The 24,037-nt window shown below is 40.1% G+C and overlaps 1 protein-coding gene across 3 annotated transcripts in view; it reads right to left on the minus strand.

The window, feature by feature from the left end:
* Window positions 1-6,420: 6,420 nt before the first annotated feature.
* Window positions 6,421-24,037, minus strand: part of FBXO9 (F-box protein 9) — a 32,589-nt gene continuing 14,972 nt past the window's right edge. For 2 of the 3 annotated variants that reach the window (XM_037159550.2, XM_037159551.2), the window contains 6 exons: window positions 16,473-16,591; window positions 16,162-16,252; window positions 15,422-15,517; window positions 15,003-15,096; window positions 11,077-11,228; window positions 6,421-7,035 (listed from right to left, as the gene is read on the minus strand). In XM_037159550.2, coding sequence (XP_037015445.1) covers window positions 6,927-7,035; window positions 11,077-11,228; window positions 15,003-15,096; window positions 15,422-15,517; window positions 16,162-16,252; window positions 16,473-16,591 — 661 coding nt within the window. In that variant the 3' untranslated portion in view covers window positions 6,421-6,926. Of the gene's footprint in view, window positions 7,036-9,625; window positions 9,749-11,076; window positions 11,229-15,002; window positions 15,097-15,421; window positions 15,518-16,161; window positions 16,253-16,472; window positions 16,592-24,037 lie in introns of all 3 variants that reach the window. The other variant, XM_053668292.1, reaches the window with a different exon arrangement.

The following is a 24,037-nucleotide window of genomic DNA, read 5'->3' on the forward strand; positions in this document are numbered from 1 at the left end:
TATTCCAGGGTTTGAGGAAAGGTTAGTTTGCACAGAAATCCATTTTGTCAGGAAGAAGCCCATGCTGCTGAAATTTTCACACTGTCTCCCCTCAATCTTCTGCATACACGCACACAAACACACACACACACGGTGTCTGGTGTCAACCGGCGTCCTTAGCGCAATCTTGCATGCTGTTGCGAATCTGAATTCCACAGCCAACTGTCTATCGGAGTCACAAGAAGAAAATGCAAATATGGAAGCTTTGAGCGGATTTAATAGTGATGTACCAAATCTCTGCCCTGGCCAGAAGACTATGGGAAGACCCAGGGACTGGGGCCCTAAAGTGTAAAGAAGTCACAAATGGGGCCATTTGCCTGTCAAAAAGAAACAGGTTGGCCTCCCTTCTGCCCCTCCCCATCTTCCCTAGTCCTCTCCTGATACCGCCCCCACACCCCATGACTCATTCCAGGGTCCATTTCCTATTCATTCCAAAACAGGATATTCAATTTCCTCAAACAGGGAAGGCTAACTGGCCAGATAAAAACTGGCCAAGAAAAGCTGGTTTCCTTGGTTCATTATTGAGGAGCTCAGCATGGCAGGAGCCAGAGTTCTGTCACTAACATGGCATTTCATTTGGCATGTACACTTTAATTCTTAGCCCCTGTCATTTGCGTCTTTGAAGGCTGATCATAAGGTTTTGAGTGCTCCCGTTTTCATGTGAATGTGCAATCCAGCTCTGCCCCCAGCCCTTCCGAGGAAGGATAAAAGCAACAGTAAGAGTGAGCAAGAGTGTCACCTAGAGGCAAAATCATGCTTTCATTTTTTTTTTAAATAAAGGCCCACCTGTGGAATGGGTCCAGTGCTCCCGAGATACTATTTTATGTTCACAGCACACAGGTGCTTTGGAATCAAGAATTTAAAAGGAATGCCCTCTGTTCTCAAAGAACCAAGAGTTTGGTGAGGGACACTGACACGTAAAAATTTAGAGTGGAAGGGAGTGACTGCTAGGCTAGAGGGTAAAGTGGGGTATTTTGGAAACAAAGGACACTTTCCGGTGGAGTCAGACAATGTGTTATAGAGGTGCTGAGACTAAGATTAAATGGGAATTCATTGACTCCATGCTTGGCTTACCCTGTGGCCAGTTTCACGAGTTGAGAAACTGGGAGGGCTGAGTTGGGCATAAATCATCCACTTGCCCTCAGTTTCCTCTGATGCGCCTTCCCTTATGGTGGCCTTGCGCCACAGGCAGCCGTCAAGTACCTGAAATATAGCTAATCCAAACTGAGATGTGCTATAAATGTACATTGCACTCTGGATTCCAAAGATTTAGAACCTAAAGAGTATAAAGAAATTAACAATTTTTATATTGACTACATGTTGAAATGGTACATTTTGCATATACTGGATCAAAGTATAGTATATTATTAAAATTAATTTCACCTGCACTGGCATGGCTCCGTGGGTTGAGCATTGTCCTATGACCCAAAAGGCTGCCAATTCGACTCCAGGTCAGGGCACATGCCTGGGTTGTGGGCTAGGTCCCCAGTTGGGGACATGTGAGAGGCAACCAGTCAATAATCCTTTCCCTTTTTCTTCCTCCCTTCCCCTCTATAAACTACCACAAACACGTGCCATTCCTAGACCATCAGGGGAGAAAACATGATGTTTCTCTCCCTCTCTCCTTCCCTTCCCCTCTAAAGATAAATAAATAAAATCTTTAAAAAAAAATAAATAAATAAAATCTTAGAAAGAATAAAATTAAAATTAATTTCACTTGTTTATTCTTTGGTAAAGTGGTTCTAGAAATCTTAAAATTACATAGGTAGTTCAAATTATGTTTGAACTGGGCAGTGCCGGCCAAAGCCATATTAGTTTGGCTCAGTGGGAATTATAACATATTTGAGTTTTGATGAGATTCCTTTAGAACTAGACTCCTTCCTCTGGCTCTGAGCAAGGGTTCTAGAGAGTCAGCCTTGCTCTACCACTCAGTAATGAGCTTGAGCAAGTTTATTTAAACTATCAATATCATCATTCTTATTTATAAATGGGATGATAATATTTATGTGTATGAGTATAAATACAATAACCACTGCAAACTTAAAGCCCTTTGCTCCACACTTAACACACACAAGTGCCTCAGAATTTTAAACAGCTTTGTTGAGGCGTTATTTATAAACTTTTTAAAAGTATATTTTATTGATTATGCTATTACATTTGTCCATTTTTTCTCCCCCTTAATTTCCATCCATCTTGCATCTCCCTTCCTCCAGCATCCCCCCCTCCCACCTTGCCTTAGTTCATATCCATGGGTTGTGCATATGTTCTCTGGCTTCTTCATTTCCCATACTATTCTTAACCTTCCCCTATTTTGCACCTACCATTTATGCTTCTTATTCTCTGTGCCTTTCCTCCCATTGATAATCCCTGCTGCTAACTCTCCATGTGATCTCTATTTCTGTGATTCTGTTCCTGTTCTAGTTGATTGTTTTTTGGGTTTGGTTGTTAATAGCTGTGAGTTTGTTGTCATTTTACTGTTCATCGTTTTGATCTTCTTTTTCCTAGATAAGTCCCTATAACATTTCATATAATAAGAGCTTGGTGGTGATTAATTCTTTTATCTAGGGAGCACTTTATCTGCCCTTCCATTCTAAATGAAAGCTTTGCTGGATAGAGCAATCTTGGTTGTAGGTCTTTGGTTTTCATGACTTGGAATACTTCTTTCCAGCCCCTTCTTGCCTGTAAGCTGTCTTTTGAGAAATCAGCTGACAGTCTGATGGGAACTCCTTTGTAGGTGACAGTCCCCTTATCTCTTGCTGCTTCTAGAATTCTCTCCTCCATTTTAATCTTGGCTAACATAATTATGATGTGCCTTGGTATGTTCCTTCTTGGGTCCAACTTCTTTGGGACTCTCTGAGCTTCCTGGATTTCCTGGAAGTCTATTTCCTTTGCCAGATTGGGGAAATTCTCCTTTATTATTTGTTCAAACAAGTTTTCCACTCGTGGCTGTTCCTCTTCCCCTTCTGGTACCCCTATAATTCAGATGTTGGAACGTTTAAAGATGTCCTTGAGGTTCCTAAGCCTCTCCTCATTTTTTTGAATTCTTGTTTCTTCGTTCTTTTCTGTTTGGTCATTTTTTTCCTCTTTCTGGTCCACTCCTTTGATTTGAGTCCCAGTTTCTTTTCCATTACTATTGGTTTCCTGTGCATTTCCATTCATTTCAATTAGTTTAGCCTTCATATACTCCTCTAATTTGTGACTATAATCAACCAGTTCTGTAAGCATCCTAATCACCAGTGTTTTGAACTGTGCATCTGAAAGGTTGGCTATTTCTTCATCGCTTAGATTTATGGGCTCTGGGGCTCTGAGTTGTTCTTGAACCATGTTTGGATCTGTTCCTGCCTGTTACAAACGAGGAGAGGCGCCTTGGTGTTTACGGGGTGGGGCCACCCAGGTCGCAGGTCTGTGATGCTGTATGTGGGGGCGGGGTCAGAGAGCGAGCAATGGCGGTCCTCTCCACTCACCTAGTCCGCCTCACCATTCGCCACCTGCCGATCCGAGCACAAATGTGAGTCTGCTGCCCTGTGCCAGTCGCTGGGGCCTGTGAGATGTCTCAACGCTCACCTATTCACTGGTTTATCTGCATGCAAATGAGCGACCGACTGCAGACAGCCAGCAGCGCCTCTTCCCTGGGTTCCGCCCATGGCTAGGCCACACCTGGGATCCCCGCCTCCGGCTGCCTGCGCACCGCCCGGATCTTTTTTGCCTGACTGGCTCCGCTGCTGGTTTCACCCCTCTCACCGGTTTAGCTGAGTGTTTCCAGACTCCGTTTTCGATTTTCTGTGTGGTTTGGTTGTTTATTGTTGTTAAAACTTTGTTATTTTTAGATTTGGTTGTGCGAGGACGAAAAGTGTTCCCACCTACACCTCCATCTTGGTGGAAGTCTTTGAATACTTCTTTGCAGCCCTTTCTTGCCTGCAAGGTTTCTTTGGAGAAATCAGCTGATGATCTTACGGGAACTCCTTTGTAGGTAACTGTCTCCTTTTCTCTTGCTGCTTTTAAGATTCTCTCCTTATTTTTAATCCTGGGTAATTTAATTATAATGTGTCTTGGTGTGTTCCTCCTTGGATCCAATTTCTTTGGGACTCTATGAGCTTCCTGGACTTGCATGTCTATTTCCTTTGCCGGATTGGGGAGGTTCTCCTTCATTATTTTTTCAAGTTTTCATTTGCTTGCTCTTGTTCTTCTTCTGGTACTCCTGTGACTTGGATGTTAGAATGTTTAAAGTTATGCCAGAGGTTCCTAAGCCTCTCCTCACTTTTTTGAATTGTTTCTTCTGTTCTGGTTGGATGTTTATTTCTTCCTTCTGCTCCAAATCACTGATTTGAATTCCAGTTTTTGTCCCTTCATTGTTAGTTGCCTGTATATTTTTATTTCAATTTGTATAGCCTTCACTTCTTTATTTTGCATCCATACTCAGTAATTTCTGTGAGCATCCTGATTACCAGTGTTTTGAACTCTGCATCTGATAGGTTGGCTATCTCCTTATTGCTTAGTTTTTTCTGGAGTTTTGATCTGTTCTTTCATTTGAGCCATGTTTCTTTGTCTCGGTACACCTGTTACATTGTAAGGAATGGAGCCTCAGGTGTTCATCAGGGCGGAACAACCTATTTTACTGAGTGCTTCCTACTGCTAGATGCTTTGCATGAGTCTTGAATTTGTCAGGGTCCCAGTTTGACCATCTTAGGAAAGCCACCTCACCTTTCTACTCCCCATTTCCTCACCTGCACCCTGGGATGGTTGTTCATGAAATGATGTTTATGGTAACTTCCAGTTTTGACATTGTTCTGCCAGAAATTTTTTAAAATGTAGCTACTATATTTGTAATATCCAAAAGATCTGTCTTCCAATGGTGTTTCTTTTTAGTCTCTTGTTTTTATTTCATGGATATATTTCTTCTTTCATCTCTGAATATACGTAATTTTCATTTGTTTTTAAATTTTTTCTACTGCCTGTACTTTACTGTTTCCTTGTGTTCCTTTTAACATTTGATTCTCGTTTGGGACTTTCTCTTTATATTCCATGTCCGATATTCATGAATGAGCCAGTAAATGTTGATTGGAACCTGTGTGTGGCGGGAGGGGGTGACTTGTTGACTGAAGAGATGAAAGATGATGGAACTTATTCTGTTGAGGCACCTCAATTGCAGTATCTGCAGGTCTTCGAGCTCATGGCTGCATTCCCTCCACTTCCTGGTTTCATGGGTATGAGCCGGTCAATCTGAGTTCTGAGGGCCGACGGGGGACTCTCCCTGCTGGGTCTTGCCATGTTAGTGTGGTGCTTTCCTGCCTGCTAAAGGTCAGTTGAATTAATTTGCTCTTTTGGGTGTTATTTTTGGGGTCATTGAATATTCTAATATTCTCAATATACATTGCTGTTGTATTAAAATTTAAATATACAAAAACTGTAAACTGAAAAAAAATATTCAGCTCTCCAAGCTAAAAAGTTCCTGTAGTACTGGTCATGAAGGGATCCTTGAACATGGCATCCACTGGCCATCAGCCACAGGTCATTTAACCCAAGGACAGGTGGCAAATAAAAGAACAGAATCTTCAAATTCTGTTTTCCTTAGGAATATATTTTTCTTGCTATATTTGACTATGTTCTCATCAGATGTTTTCTTAACCTTTTATCAAAACTGATAATCATATCATGCACAGCTGCCTTAGCTTAGGCATGTTGCTTCTTTCTCCTTCTTTTCTAAATTAAGGAACACATCACATTTAATTGCTGTAAGAGTCAACCTAAGTAGAACTCTCTTCTTGCTGTACACACACAGTTGGTTTTCATCTTTAACATAACAGGTATCAGCCTTTCAAAAGGCCTCCCACACTGCTTTGCAGGAACATATGAAGTGTCTTTTAACATCAACATGAACTTGAATGCAACTGTGGCTGTAGATGGTGATTTCTCAAAATACATTAGTACTGACTCTACCTGTATTTGAATCACCAAAAAGACATCTGAATCTGGAAGAAGACTGCCAGACACAAACTCTGAAATTACTACTGGTATTATTACTAGGAAGGAAACGTACATTTTACTTGATGAGTAGGTCTCTCTCTCAACTCCAATTCTGTAAAAAAAGTTAGGCCTGGGTTTATACAATCCTCTACTGTTCTTTTAAGAACAAAGGTAAGTCGTTATCTTGTTGAAACTTTCCAGTCCTGAGGGATTCATTCTTTCTTACTTAATGTCACATATTTGTAAGTTGCTTACATGAGGTCAGAGTACCCCTATCGCTCAGAGGGTCAGGGTCAAACAGCTATAGACTGTGGCTGCCTGGGAAAACCAGTGATGAACGAGGCAACGAATCCTAAGCCTTTGCTGGCTACCCTAAGGATCGTTTATTATTCTGATGTTTAAAAAAGACCATCCAAATGCATTTTCTTGAAGGAAACGTTTATTTAGAATCTTTATTGGTCAAGCAGTTTCAAACAAATTTAGAACAGGTTTTCACATTTGAGCCTTTAGTGCAAAGCCATTTTGTCATGCGTGAAAGAAATGTTTATCCAGTAAAGCTCTCCCCTGATGCATTTCAGTATCGGAATGATCAGGCAGAAGACTTAATGTGACAGAAATCTGCTCCGAAATCTGCTTGAAAAAGGACATGATTTAAAGCTCATATGAATGTTCTTCATAACATAAATGTGTTTAAATAACTTATCTCAACCTCTTAATTTCAAAATCGAAAGACCCCAAGAATCAACTATCCTTTTAAATAAAAAAAATCAATTTATACTCTTCTTAAAAGAACTCCAACAATGTAAAATAAATTCCAATTCCAGATATATATATATATATGTATGTACATTTATAACTTAGGTGCTCTTTCGCACTATTTGCTTTTATTCATGCAACACTGACAGAGGACTGGATGTGAGGTCCTACAGAGGCCTCTCCGAGAAAGCAGTGTAGCTCCTCGCTCTGGAGAAGAACAAGGGGGTGTACATCTTGTCGATCTCAAAGGCCGAGACTGCAGTCTCACCGGTTGACCTGGAAAGAATGCACAAATTACTAGTTACCAGGAAGCGTCAACTCATTTAAAATCCTTGCATATTTCTGAGGGTGAGGGGTTATTTTATACTCTAGCCTTTTAAAGTTTTTTGTACATCTCAGTAAATTCTAAATAATGCAGGCACATTGTAGAAAATTTTTTTTTAATTTAGAAAAGCACAAAACAGTCACTCATAATTCTATTCTATCATTCAGACACAGCAACACAAAGCACTTTTTTCTAATGTTTCCTCGAAGCACCTCGACCTCTCTAACAAGCTTTCCTACTGAGATCACACTCTATTAGTCACCCTCCTTGTTTCATTTAACATTACGACACATAGATTTCCTAATATCACCAGAAGTCATTTTTAGTGGCTGCTTAGTATTTCACTGTCTGCTTATACTACAATTTACTTAATAATTCCCCTTTTGTTGGGAATTGTACATTGTGTTCAGTTCTTGGCAACTAAAAATGTTGTGATGTTTTTGATTATGTCCTTTGGACAGATTCCAAAGAGTAGATTTTCTAAATCAAAAGGTATACACATTTTAAGGCTCTTGTTAAAATTTAGTCTTAGAAAGAGTAATAATCCTCGAATAGAACTTAATGATTTGATATTAGCATGACCAACAACATAATTACAGATGGGATGCAGGGGAAGCAGAAGTTATACTATTAGTCTTTCACATTTTCCCCCCAAAGAGGAGAAATACATAGAAGCAGAAATATGCTTTTATGCATATTTTAAGAAAGTCAAGGCAATCATTAGCAGTTGCAAACAGTGCCTTTTATAGTGTCTTTTTTTTCTCCTAAAACTTGATGTTTTTTTATTTCTTTGGTTCTACTTCTGGGTTTGGTTTCCACCTTTTAAAACAATCCCACAGGTACCTGAGAGAAACAAAAAGGAGATATGGGAGAAAGAAAAAAAGGTCCTGCTCATTCTCAGTTGTCAGGACCTTCCAAATGAGTGCACAAAGTTATCTGCAAGCTAGAACTGTGGCTGCGAAAGCATTCAACAATGTGGTCGAGGTTGTGAAGTAGGTTAATTGAACGTGATCTCAAAATCTGCCTCTCAGAATTTTGGATTCAAGTGGAATGGGAAGCCTTTAGTCACACATCAATATTCTTCTAAATCCAATAATAGCTAACTTTAATATCCATACGAACTGATATTTCAACTTCTTAATTCCTTTTTTAATTCACTCATTTCTGTGCTGCTCTGTTCTTACACACACTCTTCTGTTCATCACTGGTCTCATACAGGTAAATCCTAACTCAAAGACAGGTCGAGATGGCAGCACGGGGGCACACTGAGCTTGCCTCCTCCCGAGAACTTACCAAATGCACACCTACAATCAGAGCAGTTCCTCCTGAGAGACAACTGAACAACCTCTGCACAACAAGCAAGAGAGAGAGACTGCACAGAGAAGGTTGGGGACCCACAAGAGCACTTGGGGGGCTGAGGGAACCATCTGGACCAGGTGGAATGGGTGTCACAGCGCGTGTACATCGGGCCCCTTTGCAGGCCAGAGGGGGTTTGCACAACATATTCAAAGTATGAAAAGGACCTCTGACCAAGCTTACCCTACTCAGCAAGGCTTTAACTTATAATCAAAGGACAGATAAATAGCTGCCCAGACAAGAAAGAGCTAAAGGAATTCATCACCACCAAACCAGTATAACAAGAAATGTTAACTGGAGACTTCCTCAAGAAGAAGAAAAAGAAAAAAAAAAGAATAAAATGGCAATAACATGGCCATCAATAATTACTTTAAAAGTAAATGGATTAAATGCTGCAATCAAAAGACACAGGGAGGCTGAGTGGATAAGACAAGCAAAAAAAGAGAAAGAACTCAGACACAGACAACCATGTGGTGACTGTGGAAGGGGGAGGGACTGGAAAAGGGTATAGGAGGGATACATGGCAACAGAAAAAAGTAAAATAAAAAATAAACTACTGATAACAACAACAACGAAAAATATAAGACCCATATCTATGCTGCCTATAACAGACCCACTTCACATCAAAAGATACACAAAGTAAAGGAATGGAAAAAAGATAATTTATGCAAATGGAAATACAAAAAGCTCTAGTAACCATATTTATATCGGACAAAACAGAGTTTAAAACAAAAGTTGTAACAAGAGACCATGGAGGATTCAGCGATTTCATTTCTGGGTATTTATCTGAAAACACCCAAGACACTAATTCAAAAAGACCTGTGTATCCCTATGGGCACCATTACAACAGCCAAGGTTCGGAGGCAGCCTAAGTGTCCAGTGATACACGTGTGGATGAAGATAATGGGTACATATATATATTGGGTCGGCCAAAAAGTCCATTTAGATTTTTCTGTAAAATAAAAGACCCATTTTTCACTTTCACCAATAAGTTTACTGACTTGGATATTTTGAGCATGTCAACTACTTCCCACTATTGGCTTCTAGTGGGTAAAGGCCAGGGTGCTTCTGAACATCTTCCAATGTGTTAGCTCCACAGAAAAGAATTACTTGGCTAAAATCAATAATCAATAGTACCAAGAATCTTCATAAAACATTTTTGACATGTTCAATCAGTCACAGTACCTTCTCCACACACTGCACAAATCTTCTTTTGCATTTCAGTTGCATTTTTACCTTCCTTGAAATAATACAGCATAATATGCCAAAAATATTGGGTATTTTCTTCCATCTTCAATATTAAAATGGCTGCAGAAAAATTTACCAATTTTGGTAAGTTTTTAAAAAATGCATGCTGATATGAGAGCTGTCAGAATACAATTTAACAAAACTGTTTTGAATAAAGTTAAAGACAACCAAGGACTACTAGAGCCATTGCACAGAAAAACACTAAACAAACTTTTGGCCAACCCAATACAGTGGAATATTCCTCAGCCATAAAAAGAATGCTATCTTGCCATTTGTTGACACCACAGATGGACATAGAGGGTATTATGCTAAATGAAGTCAGACAGAGAAAGATAAACACCATCTGATTTCGCTTATATGTGGAATCTAAAAAAACCAAAATAAACAAAAAAACAAAACAGAAACAAACTCATAGATAGAACATTTTAATGGTTGCCAGAGGGGAAGGGGTTGGGAGGATGGGTAGAAAAAGGGGAGGGATTGAAATGTATAAATTGCCCATTATAAAAAGTCATGGGGATGTAAAGTACAGCCCAGGGTACTAGACTTACTGGGGTAATCACTTTGTAAGTTATATAAATCTATAATCCTTATGTTCCCTGAAACAATAAAATATTGTATGTCAACTGTAATTTAAAAATTATTTAAAAAGTAAAATAGCAAAAAAAGAAAAAGAAATTCTTACCATTTGCAACAATGTGGATGGACCTGGAAGGTATAATGCTGAGTAAAATAAATCAGACAGAGGACAAATACCCTACGGTTTCACTTATATGTGGAATCTAAAGGATATAAACATGCAAAACAGAAAGACTCACAGACAGAGAGAACAGACTGATGATTGCTAGAGGGGAGTGGGACTAGGGAGACAGGTAGAAAAGGTAAAGGGGAATATGACCAATAATACTGTGGTAAGTTCGCAGTGACAGATCACTGTCACTGTTTGCACTAGACTTAGTGTAGTGATCACACTGCACATAAATGTCAGATCACTGGATTGCACACCTGAAGCTAATATTAGATGGTATACCAAGCAGGTATATAGGTCACCACTATAAAATTCTTTTGACTTTTCTGTATGTCTGGAAATAATGTTTTTGAAGAACATTCAAAGATATTAAGCATGATTATGTAAAATAAAGTATAAGAAAAAAGAATCCTCACAGAACAAGAAACCACCTAATAAATTTGGTTTTAGAATATAAGAAGTCTTCTCAGCAGACTTACTTTTCTAATTACAATTTTATTAAAATCAGTGTATAATCCCTGAGGATAAACCAAATGGAAATCAAGTAAAACAATGGTTAACGCAAACATGGTAGAAGCAAAAAGATCTGGTAAGTAAACATGTATTCTGTAACCTAGGTATTTTTAATGCATTCACCTACTTGTATGTAATGTGACAAGAATGATGTATCCAGATGAGTTTGTTGAACCTCTGGTGGCCACTGGAACACAGCTGTAACCCTACATGAAAACTCTGATCTGCTTCTTGCACAGGGACACGACGAAAATATCTGTATTTATAGTCAAGTGGCTTCTGTAAAAAAAAAAGGTGCATGAGCTTTTCTATATTCCTATAAATATTTTCTATACTTCTAGGAAATATTTATAGAAATATATTATGCAAGAATAACATAATATCTGCATATAGTAGAGATGTCTTGGATATCAAATAAGATTGTATAAGTGTCTTGAAAAATGTTAAGCATTCAGCTCGGGCTGGTGTGGCTCAGTGGACTGAGTCCCGTCCTGTGAACCAAAAGTTCTCTGGTTTGATCCTGTCAGGGCACATGACTGGTTTGTGGGCCAGGTCCCCAGTAGCAAGAGGCAACCCCACATTGATGTTTCTCTTCCTCCCTTCCCTTCTAAAAATAAATAAATAAAATCTTTAAACTAAAAAAGAAAAAGAAAGAAAGAAAAATGTTGGGACTTCCAGCCAAGAGGGAGCCATAGGTGGAAACGCTGTGCCTCCCCGCACAACCAAGTTTAAAGACAACAAAGTTTTAGTAACAAAAACACAACCAGAACACAGAAAATTAAACTGTACCAAAGTCCAACAACAACGAACCATTCATCCAGACTGGTAAGAGGGGCGGAGTCAGTGGCTGGCAGAGCCGGGTGGAGCAGGAAAAAGCGGTAGGACTGGACTGACCCAGGTGCACAGGCAGATCCCAGGCGCGGGGTGGCAACGGGCAGACCCAGTGAGGGCGCAAGGCGGCAGGCTGACCACAGTCACACATTCACTGGCAGGTAAACCAGGCGAAGAAGCAAGCAGTGAGACAGACCACACAGGCTAGGGCCCCAGAGACCAGAATTAAAGCCTAACAGCACCGACTGAAAAAACTCTAGGGATCGAAGTGCCAGGAAAAGCTCCCAGGCTCACAGAGAGTTTGTTGGAGAGACCCACAGTGTCCTGGAGGGTGCACAGGCCCACATACCCGGGAGCAGGCACCTGGGCAGCCGGTTTGGGAAGCAGCAGAGGGGACCAAGATGCTAGAGAGAGAGCGGAAAAAAACGCCATTGCCCCTCTCTGGCCCCACTCCCACATCCAGCGTCACAACTCAGCGACCCGGTCGCACCTCCCAGGTGAACACCTGGGGCTCCACCCCTCATACGTAACAGGCATGAACAGATCAAAACATTATGGCTCAAACAGAAGAACAAATCAAAGCCCCAGAGCCAATACTTTGAAGCAACCAAGAGATAGCCAACCTATCAGATGCACAGTTCAAAACACTGCTGATCAGGATGCTCACAGAACTGGTTGATTTTAGTCACAAATTAGAGAAACAAATGAAGGCTAAACTAACTGAAATGAAGGGAAATGAATAGGAAAGCAATAGTGATGAAAGGGAAACTGGGACTCAAATCAAGGGAGTGGACCAGAAGGAAGATAAAAATGACCAAACAGAAAAGAATGAAGAAACAAGAATTTAAAAAAATGAGGAGAGACTTAGGAACCTCCAGAACATCTTTAAACTCTCCAACATATGAATTATAGGAGTACCAGAAGGGGAAGAGGAACAGCCATGAGTGGAAAGCTTATTTGAACAAATAATAAAGGAGAACTTCCACAATCTGGCAAAAGCAATAGACTTCCAGGAAATCCAAGAAGCTCAGAGAGTACCAAAGAAGTTGGACCCAAGAAGGAATACACCAAGGCACTCATAATTACATTAGCCAAGATTAAAATGAAGGAGAGAATCCTAGAAGCAGCAAGAGGTAAGGGAACAGTCACCTACAAAGGACTTCCCATCAGACTGTCAGTTGATTTCTCAAAAGAGACCTTACAGGCAAGAAGGGGCTGGAAAGTATTCCAAATCATGAAATCCAAAGACCTACAACCAAGATTGCTCTATCCAGCAAAGCTTTCATTTAGAATGGAAGGACAGATAAAGTGCTTCTCAGATAAGGTCAAGTTAAAGGAGTTCATCATCACCAAGCCCTTATTATATGAAATGTCAAAGGGACTAATCTATGAAAAAGAAGATAAAAATGTGAATAGTGAAAGGACAGCAAACTCACAGTTATTAACAACCACACCTAAAACAAAAGCAAACTAAAAGGACAGCTAGATCAGGAGCAGAACCATAGAAATGAAGATCACATGGAAGGTTAGCAAAAGGGGAGTGGGAGAAGAAGGGGGGAGAAGGTACAGAGAATAAGTAGCATAGACAGTAGGTAGAAAATAGACAGGGGGGAGGGCAAGAATAGTATGGGAAATATAGAATCTAAAGAACTTGTGACACATGGACAAAAACTAAAGGGAGGAGTGGTGGGGGAGGGGGTGTGCAGGGTAGAAGGGAATAAAGGGAGGGGGAATGGGACGACTGTAATGGCATAATCAATAAAATATATTTTTAAAAAAAGAACCTAACTACTCATATAAAAAAAAAGAAAATTAAAAGAAAAATGTTAAGCACTCTAAAAACATAAAGGGTTTTTCCCCTCATCATCATCTTCATCTCAGTAAATCATCATAACACGCTCATGTACTAAATATGATTGCATTATTGCTATTTAATGGCTGAAGAATGAAGACCCAAACAGGCCAAAGGAGTTAACCAAAGTTAAACAGCAGTTTCAGATGAGAATTAAGACTTCTGTCTCCCTTCTTGAAGCCTAACTTTCCTCTTAATTGAAAATGCTTGGGAATTTTTTAAGAGAAAGTAGTAAGTTGGTGACATCTACGGAAAAAGCCAAGTATAACTTATTTTTTGCAATAACAGTAAATTAGTCAAGGGAGAAATAGATGTGACAAGCTTCATTAGAATCACACTTCTGCAAATACTGCTGCTGAAAACACAAAAATACCAACACTACATACAGTTTTATTGTGTCATAGTCTAAAGAGAAAACGGCTTTTCTATGTGAGAGTTCCTAAATTCTAATTAGACAAAACCTAGACTGGAGCAATACAAACTCCCCAATTCTGACCTCAGGAAACTCATGGCCAAGGCCGCAGACACTGCTACTATCTCTGCCCCTCAGACTATTACCCCATATGTCGGGAGTCTGTGAGAGCCACGCGGAGAAGCCAACAACAGATGGCCCAGGGGACAGGATTAGGACTCACAGAGAAACCCTATCTTGACATGTAATGCTAGAGAACAGAGAGGGATTCAACACGAGGGGAACTTCTTTCAAATCCTATACTAATTTATAATAGCAATGATAACCTCCTCACAGCTGACTTCTTGGGTATACATTATGGTTTTCAACCAGGGCTAAAAAAAATGCTCTTGGAGAAAGGTTGTTTAAAAAAAATACCCTCAATCTGTTGAGGTTTAAAGCCCTCTAGAGTATGATAATCCAGCAATATATTTGCTTGGCAATTTTTTTCTTTTGTAAGAATGGGAAGAAGGAAATTATCTTACATTAGCTTATTTCCAGTAGAAATTGAAATTCTCTATAAGAACATCCTTATGAAAAAATTACCTATTTGAGCTAATTGAGAAAGAAAATCCCACATGATTCAAAATGAGAAGAGCCAAAAACACATATTCAGGTATCATTTTACTAGTTACTTTATAGGACATTCTGGCTTTACAGTTTCACATGTGAAAACCAGGACCAGGAAAAAAAAAAAAAAACATTTGAAGAAAAAAAAGCGAGTCGCGCCAAGAAAAAATAACCACATTTTTGGGAAAACCCTCTAGTTCCCTTTAGAGATATGCTATCGTCATCATCCATTTTGTATAATAGTGTAAATAATGAAATAGTTTATTTTTATCCTTTCTAATCAAGAATGCTTGAATTAATAGGCTATTAAAATAAAAAGAAAGCGGCTCATTCAAATTTGCATACTCACTTCTTCTTTTTTCTTAGTTATCACAGCAAATACTTTGGTCTGATTGTCTGTATCTTGTGACAAGCGATAATGACCCAATAGAACTGCATCAGTTCTAAAAATAAAAAAATACATTTTAAATCTATTTAGTTATTATGTATATTTAAATAATCTAGAAGATAATGGATTATAATAATGTTTAAGCGACTTGCTGGAGAAGACCCAAGTAGAATGTAAGTAAGCCCAGTGTCCAAGGCCCCAGGGATCTACTGAAGTACTGTCCAGGGGAGAGGTACAGGAATTGTTATTTTTCACAAATGCCCACCCAATGAATACTTTTAAAGTTATCCAACAGTAAGTTAAGAAAACACAAGATCAAATTAACCTGCAAGTTACCATGTAAAATGTGCACTGGATAGAAAACTGCAGAAAAATTCTACCTAGCATTCCGAGTTCTTAAACGAGGAACAATGGACTGGGGCTCCTCAGGGGTCGTCAACATCATCACATGGCCGTCAGGAAAGAACCTTATGTACCTGTGTAAAGAGAAGAACAGCAAACACACCCCCCACACGTAAAACACAAAACACGTCCTTCTTTAGTGGTACCCAAACCTAGTCACAGCTGTGGAAGCAAATCGGAAATACCGTTGGCCAAAACCTCATTCAAATGAGACCAGCAACCTGGGAGACCAGCACCAAAGACCTGATGGCCTTTTACTACCCTCCTGAGAGGGAACTGTTCACTCACTGAATGAAGAGTTAGATTACTCTATTAACGTTCTGTGTGTTTTTTCCTAGAGCACTAATTAATGTCAAACAAAAGTGGACTCACATAATACACAGTAGTTAACATGCCTACTCCTTTCTCGCTGGCAGTATTACCTGATGAACAGTGAGGCTGAGTAACAGCACAAGCTAGTGGAAAGGCAAATGAGCACACCAAGGGCAAAGGACAGGGAAGAATTCTAAAATGTAAAATGGTTCTTTGATTTAGAGACTAGGTGGAATTAAATTTATAGCAACCCACTGGTTTTTTAAGTATGATTTCTGTTATAACATTGGATAAAGACACTGAGGGGCCACTTTGTGTATAAATGCAAAAGCCACAGAGAACAGACGTCCAATGACTAATGAACAACTACTTGGAGAGAGAGAATTTTTCACTCACTCAGTTGTACCTGTAATATTCCACTTGGTGCCAGGCTCTATAGAAACCATCAAGAGACTGTTCCCCTTGACGAATATATGTGGTTTTACTGATATACACTCCTATTTAAAAAAGCAAAACAAAACATTTTTAAACAATTAAGAACACGGTAAACTTAGAGAATCTTAATTACAATCATATAGTATGTTTCTAGCCTTACTTTTATTGCAGTTTCATTTAAATGTACTCATGGTACTTAGGTCTGTCACAGAAAACTGAGTATTTAACGCAATCAGCATGATGGATCCCTAGTTCTCCTGAGTTCTAAAGGGTTCAACTTACCATCAAACCGAACACGGGGCCTTTCTAGAAACATCTCTCTCCAGGATGTGTACGGAACAAGTTTAATGCAGCTTCTGCCCCAAACTTTCAAGCAGGCCAAACGCCATATTTCAGGGTCTCTAAGTAAGAAAATCACAACGTCAATATATATAAAAGGCTAAGTCCCTACGTGCAGACTTAAGAAACAGTCCTGCTCTGAGCCACCTTCTATTCAGCAAGTATCTGTTTGGTGCCTGCCAGGCACCATCTTGGGCCATAGAGACAGATAGATGGATGAAGGCCCTGCTCTTTTTACTGGTGGGAAAGCGAAGAAAAACTAGAAAACAGAAGGAAAGTTTCAGGTACTGTGCTCAGCGCAAAAAACAAACAAAGCAGGGTGAACAGACAAAGATGTGGTGCTGGGGAAATGAGGACTATTGTAGACGCAGTGGCTAAGGGAAGACTCTTTGGACAGGTAGTGAGGAAGCGTATCCTGGGCAGAAACCATAGCAAGTTCAAGACCCTCAGGTGGGAGTGTGGCTGGTCTGCTCCACAAGGAGCAAGAAGGGCCACACAGTTGCAATGAAGTAAAGGCAAGGTGAAGCATAGGCTATGGAATCTTAGGGGTAGTAAGGGGCCTGTGAGGTCTTGGTTTACTGGTGGGAGTGGCTGTTAAGTGAGACAGAGGCCACTGCAGAGTTTTCAGCACAACTTAGGCTTTTAAAAAGATGACTCTGGCCCTGGCTGGTGTGGCTCAGTGGATTGAGCGTGGGCCTGCGAACCAGAGGATCACGGTTCAATTCCCAGTCAAGGGCACATGCCTGGGTTGTAGGCCGTTCCCAGCACGGGACGCACAGGAGGCAACCATACACTGATATTTCTCTCCCTCTCTCCTTCTCCTTCCCTTCCCCTCTAAAGATAAAAAAATAAAATCTTAAAAAAAAAAAAGATGGCTCTGGAAGAGGTCCAAGATAGCGGTGGCAGAGGAGGGGATGCTGAATTCACCCTCTCCAATATGCCAAACACAAATATACACCTATATCGTGAGCACTTGTGAGCACTTACTGCAAAAAAACTGAGGGCTAAATGAACAGCTTTTTAAATTTTTTATTTCAAGAGAGAGAGGGAAAGTAGAGAAACATCAATGTGTGGTTGTCTCTCACGTGTCCCCTACTGGGGACCTGGCCTACGACCCAGACATATGCCCTGACTGGGAATCGAACCCATGGCCCTTTGCTTCGCAGGCCTGTGCTCAAATCAAGCCACTGAGCTACACCAGCCAGGGCTGAATGAATAGCTTTTGAACAAGGAAGAGAAAGAGACAAATAGAGAAGACTGGAAGCCACAAGGGCCGTCTGGGAACTGTGGAAACTGTCAGGGCTGGAGGAGCTGGTGAGCACCACTGTTTACATCCCCCTTCACTTTGATAGGGCGGGCAGGGGCTTTATTTGGGTGCTTTCATCTATACCTGCAACATCACCGGGAAGTGCATTCCCAGTTACACTACCCAGAGTCTCCTGCCTCCAGACCAAGGAAGCTGGCAGGAACAATGGGACATGCCATGCACCTGCTGGCCTCCTTGCAGGGAGCCCCTCCAACCCTCAAGCCAGCACTCCCAGTGCCGTAAGCGCCTGACCACTCCCACCAGCCTTCTAAAACTGCCAGCAATAAAGCCTACACTGAGATAACTACGCAAGACAAACAAGAGAGACTGTACAGAGCAGGCTGGGGAGCCATGGGAGCTCTCTGGGCTGGAGGTGCTGGCGAGCACCATTGTTTATGTCCCCCTCCACCTCCACAGGGTGGGCGGGAGCTCCATCCAAGTGCCCTGGCCTATCAATAAAATCACTATGGCATGTTCCTTTCCTAGGCACAGTACCCAAGCCCACTTTGCTTCTGAACAAGGGAACAAGGAGAAAAAACAGGGCATTACTACATGCACTTGGCCTCCCCAACCAGAGTCTCTCCAACTTGGTAGACCAGCATCCTGGTCACCTTAGCACCTGCTTGGCTCCTACCAGCTTGCCAAAACCACGTGGCACACAGAACCCACACAGAGGCCATTTCTACATACAGCCACTTTTTCAAGACTGGGGAAGAAATAGCTATTGTGTCTAATTCATATAAACAAACATGAAAAGTCAAACAAAAAAATATCCCCAGAATGTCTCAAATGAAGGAACCTATTTAAATGAAGGAATGAGAAAATCCCCCAGAACAGAGATAAGTAATTTGCCTAATAAAGAATTTAAAGAGCCCTGGCTGGTGAAGCTCAGTGGATTGAGCCTGGGCTGAGAACCAAAGTGTCACTGGTTCAATTCCCAGTCAGGGCACAGGCTTCGATTGCAGGCCAGTTCCCAGTGGGGGCCATGTGAGAGGCAACCACACATTGATGTTTCTCTCCCTCTCTTTCTCCTTCCCTTCCCCTCTCTCTAAAAATAAATAAATAAAATCAAAAAAAGAAAGAAAGAAAGAAAGAAATCAAAGAAAGAAAGAAAGAAATCAAAGAAAGAAAGAAAGAAATCAAAGGAAGAAAGAAAGAAAGAAAGAAAGAAATCAAAGAAATGGTCATAAGGATGCTCATCAAGCCTAAGTGTGGAATAGAGGAACTTCAGGATAATTTCAACAAAGACAACGTATAATAAATAGGCAGACCCCTGGCTGGTGTAGTTCAGTGGATTGAACACAGGCCTGCGAACTAAGGGATCGCAGTTCGATTCCCAATCAGGGCACATGCCTGGGTTGCAAGCCGGTTCCCAGCAGGGGACGCATGAAAGGAAACCATACAATGACATTTCTCTCCCTTTCTCTTTCTCTTCCCCTCTAAAATAAATGAATAAAATTTTAAAAAAAAATTCAAAGTCTTAAAAAAAAAGAAATAGGCAGAGCTGAAGATTATAATAACTGAAACACAAAAAACACATCAGAAAGAATCAACATAAAAGTAACTAATACAGAGGAACAGATCAGTGACCAGGAAGACAAACTAGTGGAAATTAATAAATCAGAGAGGCAAAAAGAAAAAATTTTAAAAAGCAAGGATAACATAAAGAACCTCTGGGACAACATCAAGTGCTCAAATAGTCCCATTATAAGGATCTCAGAAGGAGAAAAAGAAAGGGACAGAAACCTTATTTAAAGAAATAATGGCTGAGTCCTGCAGGCCAAAAGGTTGCCAGTTCAAGTCCAGGTCAGGGTGCATGCCTGGGATGCAGGCCAGTTCCTGGGTTGAGGGTGTGGGAAGCAACTGATCCAAGTTTCTCCCTCTTTTTCCCTCCTTTCCCCTCTCTTGAAAAATAAGTAAATAAAATCCTAAAAAAACATGGCCCCTTTATAAGCTGTCTATATGACATTCATTTCAAACTGAAAGACAGATACAGACCGACAGTGAAGGGATGAAAAAAGATATTTCATGCAAATAAAAACAAAGAAATTTGGGGTAGCATATTCATATCAAATAAATCTTAAAACAAAAAAATGTAAAAAAGAGAAGATAAATAAGGACATTACATAATTATAAAGGAGTCAAGCCAGGAAGAGGACATAATGGTAAATATCCTCACACCAAACACAGGAGCACCTAAAGATAGAAAGCTCCACAGACTGAAAGGGAAAAATCCACAGTAATACAATAATAGTAAGGGATTTTAATACTCCATTCACATGAATGGATAAATCACCCAGACAGAAAATTCGTAAGAAAATAATGGCCTTAAGTATCATATTAGAAAGACTGACTTAATAGAAATTTATAGAACATTTTATCCAAAAGTGGAAGAATACACATTTTTTTCAAGTGCCCATGAAACATCCTCAAGGACTGATCACAGGCCACAAAATAAGCCTCAAATAATTCGAGAAGACAGAAACCGTATCAAGCTATTTTACTGACCACAATGGCAAGAAACTAGATACCAACTTCAGAGAGAAAACTGAAAAAAACAAAACAAAACAACACCCCACAAATACATGGAGGCTAAACAACCTGTTACTAAACAACCAACAGATCAAGGAGGAAATAAAATTATCTTGAAACAAATGAAAATGAAAATAAAACTTTTTCAAATTTATGGGATGTGGCAAAGGCAGTTCTAAAAGGGCAGCTCACAGCTATTGCAGCTCACCTCAGGAAGTAAGAAAAATCCCAAATATACAACCAAATCTACCCACAAAGAAACTAGAAAAACAGCAACACAAAACCCCAAAGTAAACAGAAAAAACAAATAGTTAAAATCAGAGCAGATACAAACAAAATCAAAATTTAAAAACCAACAGAAATGATCAATGAAACTAAGAGCTGGTTATTTAAAAAGTTTAACAATACTAACCAACCTTTAGCCAAATTCCTCAAGAAAAAAAGAGAAAGGCCAAATAAATAAAATCAGAAATGAAAAAGAAGTTACAACCACTACCTCAAAAATACAGAGTCTGCCCTGGCTGGTGTGGCTCAGTGGACTGAGTGCTAACTTGCAAAACTAAAGGGTCACTGGTTGGATTCCCAGTCAGGGCACGTGCCTGGGTTACAGGCCAGGTCCCCGATGGAGGGGGGGCATGCAAGAGGCAACCACACAATGATGTTTCTCTCCTTCTCTGTCATAAAATCTTTAAAAAAAAGGAAAAAAGAAATACAGGGTTCGGCACAAATAATGCTTCTTTTTTTATTACAAAATTATAAGCATGTAATTTTGTACATACCAATATCACACTCAAGTAACCATGTGACATTTTAGGTGAAATGTTCAAATTAAAATGATAAATTATACCCATATTATTACCCTACCAACCACACTTAAGCAGGCCCTTACTTCTGCTGGACTCTCTACAAAGAATCATTAAAAAAATACAATTATATGCCAACAAATGTGACAATCTAGAAGAAATGAATAAATTTCTACAAGTATATTACCTTCCAAGACAGAACCAAGAAGTACAAAACCTAAACAGACTGATTACTACCAATGAAATTGAAGCATAATCATAAAAACTCCCAACAAATAAAAGTCCAGGACCGGATTGCTTCACAGGTGAATTTTACCAAACAGATAAAGAATTAATAGCTATCCTTTTTAAACCATTTCAAAAAATTGAAAAGGAAGGACTGCTTCCAAACTCATTCTACAAAACCAGCACTACCCTGATACCAAAATCAAACAAAGACATTACGAAACAGAACACTACAAGTCAATATCCTTGATGAAAAAAGATGTAAAAATTCTCAACAAAATATTAATAAAACCTGATTCAACAACAGCTGTGGCTGGTGTGACTCAGTGGATTGAGCACCAGCCTGCAAACCAAAGGGTTGCCAGTTCAATTTCCACTCAAGACACACTCCTGGGTTGCAGGCCAGGTCCCAGAGATACAGAAATCAAGCTGCCAATCGTCAAGGGGGAGGGGGCAGAGGATAGGAAAAAGAAGAAAAACAAAAGATTGCTCTGGTGGTTTACGGCGGTACATGCTTCAGGCCTGAAGGCCTGGAAGCAGAGACCTCATTGAGTGCTTCTGCCATAATCCAGACTAGGTATCACGGTGGCTGAACCAGAACTGGGTTTTGGAGAAGCAGCAGAACGGTCACATTAGAGAAACATTTTAAAGATGGCGGCCCCAAGACTTTGTTACGGGATTAGTACAAAATGCAAAGTTAAAAGATATGATTAAATATTCACATGATTCTTATACAACTCAAAATGCTTTTAACTTCTATAATTTAAAGTAGGTGGTTTTAAAGATGTAAAAGCTATTTATATTGGAGCCAGACTGCAAAAAAAGATCCCCCCCAATTTTTAATTCCCTCATGTTTGCTATGTATAATCAAAAGAAGTTAATGGAGTAACAGTGCTAGAGACCAAAATTTCAAAAGGTTGGTGGCAATCTACTAGATGTTTAATAGGTACTTGTTAAACAGAATAGTACACACAACCACCAAAAACCAGTCTTCAAGCAATTCCCATGTTTTACCCCAAATACAAAGACTCCAAATGAAATTAGGTTATTTAAAAGTAATGCAGCTAAATTTTAAGAACTAAAGTTATAAGTTCTAGATGTAAGGACTAAGTATATATATTTTTATATAAAATGCCCATGAAAGAGTATCGGTCTCAAATGATGTTATACAAAATTATATTTACACAGAATTTTATTTTTTTTTATTTTATTGATTATACCATTACAGTTGTCCCATTCCCCCTTCCTTCCCCTCTACCCTGCACACCCCCTCCCCCTCCATTACCCCCTTTAGTTTATGACCCCGTGTCTCAAGTTCTTTAGATTCCATATTTCCCACACTACTCTTGCTCTCCCCCCTATTTTCTATCTACTGTCTATGCTACTTATTTTCCGTACCTTCTCCCCCCTTCTCCTTCTCCCACTCCCCTGTTGCTAACTCTCCATGAGATCTTCATTTCTATGGTTCCGCTCCTGATCTAGCTGTCCTTTTAGTTTGCTTTTGTTTTAGGTGTGGTTCTTAATAACTGTGAGTTTGTTGTCCTTTCACTGTTCATATTATCTTCTTTTTCTTAGATAAGTCCCTTTAACATTTCATATAACAAAGGCTTGGTGATGATGAAGTCCTTGAATTTGATCTTATCTGAGAAGCACTTTATCTGTCCTTCCATTCTAAACGAAAGCTTTGCTGGATAGAGCAATCTTGGATGTAGGTCTTTGGTTTTCATGACTTGGAATACTTCTTTCCAGCCCCTTCTTGCCTGTAAGGTCCCTTTTGAGAAATCAGCTGACAGTCTGATGGGAAGTCCTTTGTAGGTGACTGTCCCCTTATCTCTTGCTGCTTCTAGGATTCTCTTCTTCATTTTAATCTTGGCTAATGTAATGATGATGTGCCTTGGTGTGTTCCTTCTTGGGTCCAACTTCTTTGGGACTCTCTGAGCTTCCTGGATTTCCTGGAAGTCTATTTCCTTTTCCAGATGGGGGAAATTCTCCTTTATTATTTGTTCAAATAAGCTTTCCACTCATGGCTGTTCCTCTTCCCCTTCTGGTACCCCTATAATTTGGATGTTGGAGCATTTAAAGATGTCCTGGAGGTTCCTAAGCCTCTCCTCATTTTTTTGAATTCTTGTTTCTTCATATTTTTGTTTCGTCATTTTTATCTTCCTTCTGGTCCACTCTCTTGATTCGAGTTCCAGTTTTCTTTCCATTACAATTGGTTTCCTGTGCATTTCTCTTCATTTCAATTAGTTTAGCCTTCATAAGTTCCTCTAATTTGTGACTAAAATCAACCAGTTCTGTGAGCATCCTGATCACCAGTGTTTTGAACTGTGCATCTGAAAGGTTGGCTATTTCTTCACTGCTTAGAGTTATGGGCTCTGGGACTTTGAGTTCTTCTTGAACCATGTTTGGTCTCTTTGTGCCCATTAAGTATGAGGAGGGGAGCCTTGGGTGTTCACCAGGGCGGGGCCACCCAAGTTGCTGGTTTGTGACACTGTATGTGGGGGTGGGGTCAGAGCAGGGCAATAGCGGTTCCCTCTGCTGCTTCCTGCTGCTGGGGCCTGCGTGGTCTGTCTCACTGCTCGCTCCTTCGCTGGTTTATCTGTCCGAGAATGTGTGACTGCAGTCAGCCTGCCGCCTTGTAC

The sequence above is a fragment of the Artibeus jamaicensis genome, unplaced genomic scaffold (assembly GCF_021234435.1).
Source record: "Artibeus jamaicensis isolate MK-2021 breed Jamaican fruit bat unplaced genomic scaffold, CSHL_Jam_final contig_484, whole genome shotgun sequence".
Classification (NCBI taxonomy): domain Eukaryota; kingdom Metazoa; phylum Chordata; class Mammalia; order Chiroptera; family Phyllostomidae; genus Artibeus; species Artibeus jamaicensis.